Source organism: Amblyomma americanum, chromosome 7 (assembly GCF_052857255.1).
Source record: "Amblyomma americanum isolate KBUSLIRL-KWMA chromosome 7, ASM5285725v1, whole genome shotgun sequence".
In the NCBI taxonomy this organism is placed as follows: domain Eukaryota; kingdom Metazoa; phylum Arthropoda; class Arachnida; order Ixodida; family Ixodidae; genus Amblyomma; species Amblyomma americanum.
In genome coordinates this window covers 128576814-128592230 of record NC_135503.1, presented here as the reverse complement: position 1 = coordinate 128592230, position 15417 = coordinate 128576814, and the positions used below count along the sequence as shown (strand labels likewise).

General features: G+C 51.9%; 1 protein-coding gene across 1 annotated transcript in view; it reads left to right on the top strand.

Annotated features, from left to right (window-relative positions):
- Positions 1-15417, top strand: part of LOC144099569 (uncharacterized) — a 48642-nt gene that overhangs the window by 15439 nt on the left and 17786 nt on the right. The window contains exons 7-8 of the mRNA XM_077632986.1: positions 13204-13486; positions 14472-14673. Of these exons, the coding sequence (XP_077489112.1) occupies positions 13204-13486; positions 14472-14673 (485 nt within the window). The remainder of the gene's footprint in view (positions 1-13203; positions 13487-14471; positions 14674-15417) is intronic.

The following is a 15417-nucleotide window of genomic DNA, read 5'->3' as shown; positions in this document are numbered from 1 at the left end:
GGTCACGCGTGGAGAGATTGTTATCGCTCGCTACAGATTTGTCGACCAACAATTTAGGTCTCGCCTGTCGCGTCGCGCACTATGGCCCGCATTAAGTGATCAAGCTCATCGCGTTTGCCGTTTTCGACGGTCCTGTAGCGCGACAAGATCGACAGTGACGTGTGCCTTCGCAGAGATGTGCCCAATGTTAATTTGGATTCGTAGCCTCCATTGTTCCCGACTCCTCAGCCTTACACTCCGCTTGAGCCGCGCGTTTCTGGGTCCGTCGTCTTGCCGCGCGAGCGTGGCGACCGGGATCACCATGTTTTGCGCTGTAGCCGAGCAAAAGCGTAGGGGCCCAGTCCGGGTCCGTCTCCTCCCACAGTTTTGATGGTCTGCCTACAAAATGCAAGAAAAATTTGTTTAAAATGAGATTTTCCGCTATGCTTGTACGTCATGCACCTAAATAAACACTGTGCATATGCAACGGACTTACCTTTTACGAAGTGGGCGCCGCAAACACGTATGCCCGTCCTTTCGGTGTTGAGATCGGCACGTTTTATACGAGCCAGCCACACCTCCCGTCGCTTCGCGCATAAAGCTTTCGTACGGTCACCTTGATGCTCGATGACCTTTGGAAGACGAAAAAAGTTTGTGTTTGTTGATTTCGCCCAACAAGTGCGGTTGGAGCATCCAACAACAGCGCAGATAACCATCGCAACGCCGTCGAAGTACACCGTACGCGCGAATTGCATCAAGTGCACCACGGCCGCTGCGACTGCACCAACATGGCGGAACAGTATCCCAGGGTTCCCAGCTACAACGTCAGTGCAAGCCATGTATAGTGGTGTGTTAGTGCTGTGCCACAGACATGTTTCCACTTATTCAGTACGCAAGTGAGCACAAACGGTATACGTCGTCCGCGAAGACGCAGTGCTGAACTCGCCATTGGGGATCGAACACTTGTAGAGAACAATGAAGTGTTCTGGGACGGTGACAGCAATATAAACGGCTATCTACAATGCCCGCATCATCCGTTCGACCGGTAAGTTGCCGTTGCTGCTAAGCGCATTCATGTGGAATGAGAAGGGACCGATAATTTGTAACTCTCGCACTTAACCGCAGGAAAACTATGAAGTGGCTGTGTGGAGGAAGGAGCACAGGAGGGAGACAGTCAACGCAAAAGCGAGCCTGATGGGCGGAAGAAGGTGCGTAGATTGCGTGTCCCTGTTTTCTGCTTGTAGCAGCTATTAGAGATTAAGTACGTAGCTTGTAAATATATAATATTAGCACTGAGACACCCTTGAAAGGTACAGTTCTGCCTCTTACCACGAGAGGGGACAGGGCGCTCGAGCGTTCGTGCTTTGTTGTCCGCAACTGAAGGTGGATGTGCTAAAATGCGTTGTCGTTTGCAGTTGCAATTGTTGAGCTCCGGCGCCACCGTATAGCTGTGTGAACGACGAAGACAGAAGCGCTAAGTTCAAAACAAAGCAGATGCGGTATAGTATTTCCCTTTGTTTGCCCCGTCGAAGATCGCTCTAGCGGTGTGGCCAAGCGCACTCATATCTGTTATGGGGTCACTCTGCGTCCAGCCGGCCGGGAAGGCGAGCTTCCGTGCAAGCTACACGCAGGCGTTATTCAAGTACGCAACACGTTTCCCCAACCCGTGGCGCAGAGTCGCAGCCACGGCAGGTCCGGACGAAATAGGCAAAGGCAGGGCACGCTAGCAAATAGTTTATTATCCTAACGCGAGGTAAAGCACACTGCGGAAGAATGTTCTATCCGTAAAATAGATGTTCCGTAGCTCACCAAGTCGTTGACGTCGACCGGCGTTGGTGTTCGGGGGCCGGCGGGCAGCGAAAGGGGTCCGTGGGGAACTTAGGTAAGGTCCGGCGGCGAGAGTCCCTTCCCGCCGCGCGATCACCCCTTTTATCCCCTCGGTCATTGCCTCCCTGGCAGCAAATCGTTACCGTCAAGATTAGGCGTGCTACCCTCTCCGCAGAAGGCAGCGCGCTGCCGTGACGTCACGTCAGTGCTGGGGCGGAAATGAGCAGAGTCGCGGGGGTGCCTTCTCTCCACATTCCTGGCGGCCAGCGCGCCCGTGTAAGTCACGGTCGCCGCTGGCGTGGGGGACGAGGAGGGGATACCAGTGTATCCCACATCCTCCCCTCCTTAAGAAGCCTCCCGAACACAGAAACAGGGGCAACATTACTTGATCTGCGCCATCCTGGGATCGAAGTTCTTCAGCTCCCGCCGGTGCATCGGTTGACGGCCGCGCCACGCCTCCGCCGATCAGCTGCTTCGCTCCGAGGGCTTGGCCTCCCGCACGATGACGCTTGGAATCTTGCTCCCTCTCAAGGTCTTCCGAGTGCGCGCGGCTGCGCCGTTCCGGTGAATTCGGTCGACCGCCTCCTTGGCGCCGGCTGCGATGGCTTGGAGGCCAGGTCCATGGCTGCGCCCCTGAGGTACTGGGTCAGGTGGCTTCAGGGGCCAGGGCTGCGGCGCTTTATGGTTGAGGCCGCGGTTGGGCTGCCCTGGCATACCTGGTCAGCAGGCGAGGACCCAGGGTTGCGGTGGTAATGGGGCCCCGCAGGCGGTGGCGCACAGTCGACGGGTGGGCAGCTCCGATGCGTTGTGGCAGGTAGCCGGGGTGGCCAGGGTGGCAACTGCAGGTCGCGGGCGGGGCGTAGCGTCGAGCCTTGGGCGCGGCGCGTTGCCGAAGCTGGATGGTGGCTGTTAGTTGAACGGTGTCGTTCTGATGTGCCCTGCTTATTTTCCATCTGCGCTGGAAAAGGTCAACACAGATGTAGCCAGCTCCCGCAGCGCGTGCTGCGTGGCTGTTCGACCCTCACGAGAGTCATGAGGGTTAATGCAAGTCAGTCTTGCGTGACACTGATCGGCATGAGCGGCCCGTACGTTCATGCTTCTAACGAGACTGCCTGCCGGATCGCGCCCTCGCTCTAGGCAGCGCAGGCAGATTCTGTTTCTGCCTAGGGCGCAAGTTTTAGCGCGACGCGGGGTTCGCCGGCTGATCGCAGCGCTCGTTATCCGACTGCGGCGCGGGTCGGGCTGTGTCCTCTACCCACTCATCTCGCTGCACGTAACGTTTCAAGTCGCATACGTGTACCGGTCCGCCTGTCGGTTTCGACCGCAAGTCCTCGAGCCTGTAAACGAGCGAGGAAAGTTTCTCTCGCACGCGGAACGGCCCGATCCATTTCGGCGCCAACGAGGCAGCAAACTGTTTGCTAGCGTCGCTGAGAACGTGCTGGCGTCGAAGCACCAGATCGCCCACTTCGTAGTGAACATCCCGGTGCGAGCGGTCGTACTGTGCTTTCTGCTGCGCCCTAGCGGTGCTCAGGTTGCGGCGAGCCTTGCGTAAGGCCTCCGTCATCTTAGCGCGCAGCTGCGTCGCGTACTCAGCTCGTGCTGACGAAGCGACTGGCGTCTTCCTGCTGTCCGATAGAATCCGGTCCATCGGATTTAGCAGCTCTCTACCCAGATTGAGAGAACACGGCGCATACCCAGTCGAGCGGTTAACGGTCGAACGCAAAGCAAACGTGATCTCCGGCAGATAGGAGTCCCAATCTTTGTGCCTCTCAGAGTACGCGACAAGCAAGTGCTTAACGTTGCGATTGACTCGTTCCGTGGGGTTAGACTGAGCATGATAGGTGGTCGTTTTCTTGTGCTTAATGCCGAGTGCAGCGCACGAATCAACGAACACCTTCGCAGTGAAGTAGGACGCGTTGTCCGTTATCAGCTGCTCTTGGAAACCGAACCTGGTGAATATGTCCATCAGCTTCTCCATGATCACTCGTGCCGTCAGCTTTCTAAGGGGGAAAAGTTCAACCCACTTGCTGAAGTGATCCGTGACCACCAGCAAGAACTTGTTCCTACTCGGTGTCATATCATACGGTCCCATGATGTCGCACGCCGCGATTTGCCAGGGAGTCTGGCTGTTAATCGGGTGCATGAGGCCGGGTGGTCGTCCGCCTCGGGGCTTCACACTTTGGCACACGTGGCACGAGCGGGCGTAGCGTATTACGTCCCTTTTCATGCCAAGCCAGGTCGCAAAGCGACACAACTTAGTGTAAGTCTTGGGGCCGCTTGCATGCCCAGCGATGCACGAGTCGTGAAAGTAGCGTAACAGTGCTGCTCTCAATACTCGCGGTATCACCACCCTGAACGCCTCGTTTGTGTCGTTCTCGGAGGGGGTATACCTCAGCAGGACGCCGTCGGAATCCAGCAGATACGAATCCATCGCGCTCACAGCACTACCAGCTGTTTCCGAGCGCTCCGCACCGACAGCAAAACCAGCTGTCTCCTTGTCCGCGGCGGCCCTGCCGCCCGGCTCCCGGAGCCCGTCGAACACCTTTCGACAAAACGGATCCTTCTGCTGAGCTTCGAGCAGCTCCTTTCTGCTGAACACGATCCCCACGGAACTCGCGTAGTCCACGTGGTTCACGCTCTCGCCCTGGATCAACGGTTGGTCCGCGTTCCTTACATGGGCTACGGCTCGGGTCAGTCCCTCGCTCTCTCCGGCTGTCGGGCGGTCGGTCGCGTGACCTTCCTCGCACTGGACAGGCGCTCGCGAGAGTGCGTCAGCCACAGCGTTGTTTTTCCCTTTGCGGTAGCGCACGGTGAAGTCGTAACGCTGCAGCAACACGGACCAACGCGCTAGGCGGCCGCTCGGCTCGCTGAGTCGTCTCAGCCAGGTGAGCGCCATGTGGTCCGTCTCGATCACAAATGTCACCCCATCGACGTAGTAGTCGAACTTACGCAGAGCAAAAACTATCACGACACATTCCTTCTCTGTCACCGAGTAGTTTCCCTCTGCCGGCGTCAACGAACGGCTCGCGAAAGCCACCGGACGGAGAACGCCTTCATGCTCCTGAAGCAACACTGCTCCTAAGCCCAGGTCGCTTGCGTCGGTTTGAATCACAATCTCCCTGTTTAGGTCGGGTAGCTGCAACTCAGCCGTGTCAGCGAGCACTTTGGTGAGGTTGCGCAGTGCATCCTCTTGCTCGTGACCCCAACTCCAGCGCTCGCCTTTCTTCAAAAGCTTTGTCAAAGGCGCCTGCAGCGCTGCGCACTCTGGGATGAACTGGCGATAAAAGTTCGCCATTCCCAGGAAGCGCCTGAGTCCGGCTATATCTGTGGGCGACGGAAACTTAAGCAAAGCCTCAAGCTTATCGTCGCACGGCAGAATGCGGCCTCTGTCGATCGTGAACCCCAACAGTGTTATTCGGGTCGCGGCGATCTGTGCCTTCTTCGGGTTCAAAGTGATTCCCGCGGACCTCAGCCTCTCTAGGACGTCCCTCAAGTGGCGCAGGTGTTCCTCGAACGTTTTCGAGTACACCACGATGTCGTCTAGGTACGCGAGCGCATGTTGCCACTTCGCATCTCCCAGAACACGGTCCATTAGGCGCTGATAAGTAGCGGGTGCTCCTACCAAACCAAAAGACATTCTCTTGAACTGGAAAAGGCCTCTGTGACAAGTGAAAGCAGTTTTCTCCTTGTCCCGCTCATTCATTTCAACCTGAAAGTATCCGCGGCTAGCATCGAGCGTTGTGAAGTACTTCGCCCCACCTAGGTTGGACACTAGGGAAGAAATGGTGGGTAGAGGGTAGGCGTCTTTCCTCGTAACCTCATTCAGCTTGCGGTAGTCCACGCAAAGTCGATATGTATCGTCTTTCTTTGGAACCAAGACTACCTGGAAGCCCCAAGGGCTGTTAGACCTCTCAACAACGCCAGTGTCGATAAGTTCGTCTAAGGCGCTGTCCAGTGCTTTTCTCTTGGCCAAGCTAATTGGTCTAGGATTGCACTTCCAAGGCAGTGCGTCACCCGTGTCTATTCGGTGCCTGACTAGGGTAGTGAGGCCCGGGCGGTCAGTGAATGTCGCGTTGTACTCGTAGAGGAGCGATGACAAACGTGCCTTCTCCCTCTCCGTCACGCTGTTCACTTCCGACAACAAGGGGTGCGCTGACCTTCCCTGCGCGGCAGAGCAGCTTTCTACCGCTGCAACCTTCTCTCTGCCCTCTCTCTCAGCGGCGACGGTCCGCTCGCCTCCTGGATCTCGGGCTGGCGGGGTGGATTTGTCACGGTCTCCCCCCGCTCGCGCCGCGTTCGGAGTCTGAATGGTCTGCGACGCCGCGGGCGCTTTCGCGAAAGGCTTCAAGGCGCCTGACGTGCGCTCCCTGTAGCCTCCGCTGTTGATGTCTATCACAATACCTGTCTTGGCTAGGAAGTCTCGTCCAAGAATTACAGGAACGGATAAACAGGGAAGATGAACGAGGCGTTGTCGCCGCACGCGTCTTTCTCAGCGAACCACTATCCTAGCTGCACCGCTTGATTGCGCTGTGCCGCTCGCGAGGCGAAAAATGGTATCGCACTCTCTCCGCCGGATTTTGTTCTCGCGGAGATGGTTTAACACCTCGTCACCGAACAAAGAAGCGCTTGCTCCTGTATCTAGTAACGCGGTGAATTTCTTTCGGGCCATTGTTAGCTCAATGAACGGCGCTGACAGGTCAACAGAATTTCCTACGCGACATGCCAAAGGCGCTAGCAAACCGGGGTTTTCTGTGTACGCCGCGCGGAATCGAAGGTCGATCACCGGCGGCTTTGGCCGTTTCCCGACCGTGTTTGGTCACGGGCGGGAGGGCGGCCACACTCGCGGGCGAAGTGTCCCGGCTGGTCGCACCGGTAGCAACGGTTGCCCGGGCCCCGACGGGCTAGGCGCTGGTCGCCCCGTTCCGGTCGGTCATCTCGAACTCGCGGCGCGGATGGTGGGGGCCGCGTGTCGGCCTCGCGATCTCGCCTCGGTTCGTTCCGCTCTGCGGCAGCGTGTGCTGTTCGCAACGCATAGCTGAATGGGTCCAAAGCGCGGTCGGACAACTCCCAACCCCTTGGGACACGCTCGTCAGCAAACTGTGCTGACGCTTCAGTTCTAGATGGACTGCGCGCTGAGTTGCCATTCCACGCGCAGCGCGGCTCAAGTGACAGCGATGCGGGTGGGGGCGGCCGATACGCTCGCGCAGAGAGGATGTCTCCCTGAATGCGCTTCGCCTCAGCTGCCAGCTCATCCAAATCTCTGAACCTGACTCCTCTCAGGTAAGCCGTGAAAGTCTGGTGCGCTTGTCTCCTGACACGCTCAACTTTCTCCGTGTTCGTGGCGCGAGGGTCAGCGAGGCGATAAAGTTCGTCCATCGCTCGGACGTACTCTAACAGAGACTCGTCGGGGTGCTGGGTTCGGAGCTCCAGCTCTCTCCTCAAACGTCACTCATAGTTTGCGGGAAGGAATTCGTCGCGGAAGCTTGCGCAAAACTCCTCCATTTTCCTCGCTCGGTTGCCGGCTAGTCGGTACCAGCGGGCCGCTTGCTCCGTCAAAGAAACAGGCACAACACGCGCGAGCATTTTGGCGTCTGCGATTCCTGTCACTTGCTAATAATGCAGCAGACGGTCGAGGTACTCATTTGCTCCCGCAATGTCGTGGTACCCCGTGTAGGTAGGCAAGTCTATCCTAACACGTGGTGACTGGGCCGGGGCTTGCAAATTGTTTTGCAAAATACCCGCTAGACTCTGCATAACCTGCATTGCGTTCTGCAAGAGCACCTCGGATGATTGCGGACTAACACCCACGGAGTTGGGCGCAGCCGCTGATGGCGTCGAATGATGAGGCCTAGGTGCCTCATTGTTCGCGCCGCGGAGCGGCGAGGCGCCCGATGTGGAGCCCCCCATGCCAGGCCTAAGTCCTACCAACGCGTCAGGGGTTGTTACTCGGCTATTCCGCGTGGAACGCCCAAGATTCACAAATTCAAACCCTTCCAACGGCGCGTCAAGTAGGGAGCCCTGGTTATGTGCCGCTGGCTCTGACAGCATAAACAAAGACGGCAAGTCACTCCTGTCGGCTGCCATCCTTTGTTAGGGCGACGGTAGTCGTTCGCTCCAGGTCACTGCTCGATTGCCTAGTTCGCCCCACGTTCGGGCGACAAGATATGGGGTCACTCTGCGTCCAGCCGGCCGGGAAGGCGAGCTTCCGTGCAAGCTACACGCAGGCGTTATTCAAGTACGCAACACGTTTCCCCAACCCGTGGCGCAGAGTCGCAGCCACGGCAGGTCCGGACGAAATAGACAACGGCAGGGCACGCTAGGAAATAGTTTATTATCCTAACGCGAGGTAAAGCACACTGCGGAAGAATGTTCTATCCGTAAAATAGATGTTCCGTAGCTCACCAAGTCGTTGACGTCGACCGGCGTTGGTGTTCGGGGGCCGGCGGGCAGCGAAAGGGGTCCGTGGGGCACTTAGGTAAGGTCCGGCGGCGAGAGTCCCTTCCCGCCGCGCGATCACCCCTTTTATCCCCTCGGTCATTGCCTCCCTGGCAGCAAATCGTTACCGTCAAGCTTAGGCGTGCTACCCTCTCCGCAGAAGGCAGCGCGCTGCCGTGACGTCACGTCAGTGCTGGGGTGGAAATGAGCAGAGTCGCGGGGGTGCCTTCTCTCCACATTCCTGGTGGCCAGCGCGCCCGTGTAAGTCACGGTCGCCGCTGGCGCGGGGGACGAGGAGGGGATACCAGTGTATCCCACACTGTATATAGAGTCATGAGCACACTTGTCTGCAGCGTTCGAGCGACTGTCTGCCGAGCACAAGACACTTAAGTTTTAACGCGGCTGATGTTTCTCACAAGAAGTGCTTCCTATATGTGGGCTTTAACGTTCCAAAGCTACAAGTGAGCGGTGCGCTAGGGATGTCAAAGTAACAGGCTTCGGGTTAATTTTGTCTACCTGTGGTTCGTTATGCGCTGACATCGCGCTGCTCACAGGCGTCTGAAATTTCGCCTCCGTTGAAATGCGGCCGTCCATGCCAGCATTTGACCCCGCGGCCATGGAATCAGAAGCCGAACGCTAAACCACTAAGTCGCCGCAGCAGACACGATATTTGTGCTTGAGCACGGCAACAGAAGCCGCGTTTACATGAATGCCCCAGTAGCGTATTACATAAACGTTGTGTTGTATCTCTCGCACGTAAACCGGGATAATGTGCCATAAAGCGCGTTAATCCACTAGTGGGATTTGGTGGAGGACTTTGACAAGAGGGGGCGACGCGGTTCTAATGTGTGCGTGCATGCCAGTTAGGCCATCCGCAGTGCCCCACCAGCGGGATACAATCCATAATGCACCAGAAAAAAGCTACAAATGCCTCACAAGGGAGGTCGGTAACCGGTACCATTCTTATTTCCTTCCTTCTTTTTCTGTGTAAGTTTTTTCCGGCACCATTTTTTTTGCTTTTTTCCTGTGCCGTGCCTGTATATTTTTAATTTTCTCCCGTGTCTAGGCTTCTCTTCAATGTGCTCTTTGCTATTATTATATGCGACAAAGCTGTATAACTGTGTATTCACGCCATATCTGATTTATTAGCTTTATTCAGAACATTTCTCCTTTACTATCCACTTAAAAACTAAATACGGCCCTATTTCTCTTGTCCTTCTCAAATTTATTCCTCTTGCCTTTCTAAACTGTTTTTCTTGTTTTCTTCAACTTCTTCTTTCCTGTCTTTTTCCTATTTTTTCTGTGTTATCGTGTCATCCTCTCCTTTCTTCGGAAGGTTTAGTCTTTTACTCTCCCTTGCCTTTTTTATTCCTCATTCTGCAAACATATGAACATACAGGCATATTTTAGCTCAACATTTTTGTGCCGTGTTTTCTTTATATTCTCTCAATGTTCATTGCTGTATAATCGTTCAGGTCTCCTTTGCGTTTTTGTTCTCGGCATCGCTTTTACTTTTTCTGTTTCTGTTTCTCCCGTCAGCTCTTCTTCATCCTCTTATTCATCCTCTTTTCGTCTCAGTTTTGGCGACTATCTCTGCACTCTACTTCTACCTGCTTATTCTTTTTCTTTTTCTTTTACAAGCATGCAGAGTGGTTTATTTCTAAATTTCCTTCCTGGTTATTTATTTTTTTAGCATTTCGCTGATTTTGTTTGTTATCCACTTTAAGCGCGGCATTCAGTGCTGTCCTAGATTTATAATAAACTGCACATCTCCAACCAAAAATGTTAACTTTAACCCAACCAGAAGGGTAAATCTGTAAAAATGTTTAGTTTTCAATCTATCCTAGATTTCCTTTCATTTCTCTTTTTTATTTCCGAGAGGGTTATTACTAGAGCATCGCCCTGTTATTATGACACCGTGGTCAACTGCCTTTACCTGATAGCGCGCAAAATTAAATACTAATTACTCGTTCTGGAAGTGCTCACTGAAACACTCCGTACTTTTCCCTAAAAGATATTGTTGTTGGTCTGCAGTTCTATCTTCCATCAGTGCTACTGGCTGCTCATCGAAAATTTTTATCATGAAACTCCACGCAGGCTAGACATATTCGGCCCAAATGGGAATGCATCTAGGTATACCTTGAAGCACTACAAGTTGCAGCAAAGTGCATTATTATTGTCGTACGCATTGCATGGATAGGTTAATGGGATAATGCCGTAGCACCACTCATATGAGCAGTACATATGCAGTTTATTCATTGACAAAGCTGAGTAAATAAAAGTTATAGAGGGTGGCTATCCAGTGAGCTTACGGGAATTTCTTGAATGGAATGACTAATCTGGGTGCTATTAGAAGGTTGCTGCTGTTTGAAGCCAAAGGAAGTTTGTTACTTAGGTCCTTAGCTTTGGAGAGATGTTGCAGGATAGAGATAATTCTGTCCATTGTATTTTACTTTGTATTCTTGTAATTTGACATTCGCTCGTAATTAGTTGCACCTTTTACATTGATACCTTTATTCTCGCTACTCTTGAGCAATGAGATCGACATATGTTTGAGGAATTTTGAGCCTCTAACTCTGTGAGGTGCGCTTACTTTGTGATTTAAATGTGATAATGTTATTCGTGTATGCTTTGGGAGACATTGCGTGAGTGCGTTGACGGGTATTATTGAGTAATCTAGCTATGATACCCTTTATATAGTCTCTTTTAACAGTGTGTGGAGCCAGCACTGTAATTGAGAAGACAGCCCATGCTGTTCTGAAGCGTCTCTCAAAATGTGTGTCCAAAACATTTTGTTAACAGCAAATAAAATATAACCGGCGAATAACTTGGTTACGTTAGCTTGGAGGTGGCCCTAAAACAGTGTTTGCGCTATAATTGGCAGAAATGCTTCAACACGCTTAGTCTCACTACACCGTACAGCAGACCTAATCCTGCAGTTGATAGCTTGTGTATATTTAGGGAAATTGGGCTGTGCAGGAAGCGCAGCGGAAGAGCGGAGAGAGCGTGCAGAACCACTCTGTCAACATTGGTGGCTGACTAGCGGGCTCTCGTTTTCGCAGTTTGGCAATGAGGCATGAAACCTCGTATGAAGTAGCCTGTTAGCCTGTAGTAAAACACGAATGATTTTATTTGTGTGCACTTTATCTGGAATCTTCTGCAGAAGCGTAGCTGCAGTGAAGCAGACATGTTGAACCGCCACAAGCTGATGACGAGGTACACGGCGTAGGAGTGCTGGACCTTCACCGCTAAAGTAAGTTTTGCAGCAACTTCCGTGTTGAGTGTATTCTAGTAATTGCGTGCGCCACTGTTTTTTGTTCTATGCAATTTTGTTTTTTGCTTTTATGCATAACTACAAAGTATATGCTAGATGTATCTCGGTTGCCCGTGGAATAGGCTGCAGTGGAACAAAAAACAACTGACACAATTTTTGAAATTCTTTTTCAGCAGAGACAGGCAGACATGGTTCACATGCTTTCAGCTTTACGTCGTTAGGTGGATGGGTACATGAGTGTATCGAAAATAAATGCATCTCAAATTTTTCTGCAAAATCATATATCTTCAAAATATGACGGTATAAAATGTCGCCACGCCAAGCTGGACATGGCCATGCATGCAGCGAAATATTCGTGCCCAGGGCGCCCCAGGAGTGCCAGAAGCTGAAGAATCGATAAATTTTTTAGGATTGATCTAAATTATGCTTTTACGCGACTGCTACATTACAAATCGGTGTACCTGATTGGTTAGTCTCTCCAAGAGGCTAGTTAACGAAAATTTATGAGTTTTAAATTTTTCGTAATTCGGCTTTTGTGAAAACAGTTCCATTTAGTATCTGCTGCGGTGCCTCAGTGCATCGGCGTTCAGCTGCCAATGCCAAAATCGAGGACTTCATCCCGACTGTGGTGGGCCTGATTTCGACGAAGGCGAAATTGAATACTGCCCAAGTGCTGTGCGCTATCAGCGCACATTACAGAACATCATAACGGAGTAATTACTCATTGCCATCCACCCAAGCACAGCCGTTAGGCTACAAAGCAAAGCGGAGTAATTAATCCCTTGTTACAAAGCTACTCCACCTTGGGGATTCTCCTAAACATTTGACTATTACAGAACATCACGTTGCTTAAATGATTCTGGAGCTCTCCATTATTTCGTACCTCATAGCCAGTGGGACCTTAGACCCCAAAATTAAAAGTTTCATATAGTGCATTTTTTCAACTTAGTGTGCCTTTCTAGGTATCTGATTTCGATTTTTTTTTCATTTAGAAAGCAGTTTTTATGAAGACACGTTTACTGGCACAAAAACCTTTCGATTCATGTTTCATTCACATATGCATGTTCTTTTTTTTTCTCCGTGCAGGCGTTCCTGTTAAGGCACCTCCTCCCCAGTGTCTATGCTTGGCCCTAAATAAAGGGCGGCTACCCAGAGGTGTTGTTCTGCATGCGTTTTGCATGCTCGCACAATTTTCTGTGCTGAGCTGGCAGCTTCGTACGCCTGCAATGAACTGTCGGGCCAACCCGCCATTAGGACTATTTCGACGTAGTTGACACTAGTAACGTTCCACGCGTGTCACTGTGTTGATATTAGGAGAGAACAGAGTGACAATAGCTTGGGAATGGACTGTAGGGATTCAACAACAGAACATCAGAGACCGGAGCGTCAGAGTGCAGAACATCACAGTGCAGACCGTCAGAATACAGAACAACAGACTACAGAAAAACAGAACGTCAGGCTACATAACGTCAGAATACAGAATGTCAGACTACATCACAAATTTATGACAAGACGACCGACCATCAGAAATTTTCTGTTGTTTTTTTCGACTGGGCGGCTTCCACGAATGGCCTGTAGCTACGCGTTCACGAGCTAACCGCTCAAGCTCGTAGCTTTTATTCCACAGTAAAGTCATGCGAGACTGACTCGAGCGCTCCAAAAACGCGCGGCGGCTTGTCTTTCCTCAGGTTCACCGCAGGAAGCCTCCTGTGCAGGCCAGGTCCGCCAGCTTCCTCGCAGCGACAGTCGAGCCGTGTCTGCGGCGTCACTGTCCCATGCGACAGAAGCAGGGGGGCCACCGTCCAGAGAGGAGTCCGCGTCGCAGCAGCAGAGCATTCGGTCCGGCCTTGGCATCCAGGCTTCCGCAGCTGCCGCCAGGACGGGTGACGCTGCGCCTCCGTCACGCGGAAGCTCCGCCGTTCTTCAAGGTCGGACATCCAGCACGCCAAGGCCTATCAAGCGGATCGACAGGTTGACCATGCTGCCGTATACACACAGTACCGAACACGTACTACACGCTGCCTTCGGGTATAAGGACAAAAAGGACTACTCTTCAGAGCTTTCGTGCACAATGAATTTCTTATTAGCAACCTAATCGATTTATTCGTTTAGAGCTGTGTTGCTTTTGTTTTACTTTACTCCTATTTAGGTACCCGAGTATTCAAACGACATAAACCAATTTCCACTCAGGCATAGGTTTCGCATAATTAAGCTCAGCGCGCTGAAGAACTGCCATACTGATGTCCGGGCAATCACACTGTAATTAACTGAACGTCTCGCTGTTTTATGGCATTAACTTTGTTTTGTGTAACTGCACAAAAAGGCGAGGTACTGCTGCTATCGGGGCTTAGGGCTGAGGAAAAGACCACTGACAGGAGACAGAGGTGGTACGTTTTATAAAAAGCTTTACAAAAGAGCCCACGTTACGCCAGCGTCATCAATTTAACTGGCGCCATAAAAGGCTAGATAGGCAAAATTGAGTGCTAAATACATCGTGCATGTATAAGTACTTTCCTGTATTAGCACTCGCAAATGAACGAAACCTTACTGCTGCGTGGCCTAGTGATACAGAAGTGGTTTAGCTATATATCCGGAAATTCCTCTGTCTTAACACTTTATAAGAAATGTTTATACAACGTAACAACACGACAAGAAAATGCAATAATGACTTCGGGGAATCTCAAGCACGCTACCGGCGCCCTATTTCCAGTTTCAGCTGTTAATAATTTTCATTTCCTCACTGCACCTTGTTATCGAAATACAACGACCTGTGTTTAGGGTGAGGATGCAAAAGATATTTCCTAATAAGTTTTCTACTTAACCGATATCAGACACCATGTCGTAAACTCAGCACACAGACGGAGCGCATGGATTGCGAGAGCAGTTAGCCAGTGCACACAGAGCCCCGACCAAGCTGCATGTGTAAGCATTTGCTTCATGAGAAGCACTTGCGCAGGTGTTCTAGCGAGGACGTCCAGCTGTCCGAGTTCGTGCGCAGCCCTACGCAGCAGGGCGGCGACGTGGGCTGGCCCGAGATGGTGCCCGTGCAGCGCATCCGCCGCGGACTGCAGCTGCTAGGAAGCTCGCCAGGCAGGGATCAGCTGCAGCACTTTCTTGACGGCCGGGACCTCTTCGAACGGGAGGAGGAAGGCGCCGAGGTAAACCCATGGTCTACACAGAAAGGAGAAATAAAAAGGAGTACGTCCTACTCTAGCGCACATCCGTTTTATCAAAGGGTGTGCGCTAGAGAGGACAGTTTACTCCCTTTTCTACTCCCATATATAGGTGTAGTCGTGGTTAGAGTGTACGAGTGATGTCAAAGCAGCGCATCACACATATACGAACTTCGATGTCACGCGCGTTTTTCAAGGGACGAAAAAAAAAGGCGAGCGCAAGCAGCTTCCCTGAAAACTCGTAAATTTTTCTTCTCGAAAAAAGTGGATGTTCTCCAGAAAATATCTCATACGAAGTCGCCGATTTCATCCTTGAATGAAACTGCCCTGAAACGCCTGTTGTGGTACCTCATTTTATGACGTCCTGACTTCATAGAATCTAAAAAAACTAAATAAAGTCACTCAGAGCAAACAGATGAAAATTAGAGAACGCTGTGTGTCACGTGCACCGCCAATAGAGGCGCCACTTAAAGTACTGTGGCAGCAATGGTAGCGGCCTCTTCGTAAAGTACGCTAGTGAGAGCAGCTGCTGCTCTCCCATCTCTTATACCCCTCTCAACAAGGATGGCCAGTGTTGGCGGCCGCGCTATTTATTCTTTATTTTATTCAGTCAATTACTTCTGCTGTGGCAACAACAGTATAATGTTTGCCCTTGTACAAAATTGGGCACGCCCACCTCTTTGCAGGAAGTGCCGAATTCCTATACGCACGTGGTGTCCCTCACTGACG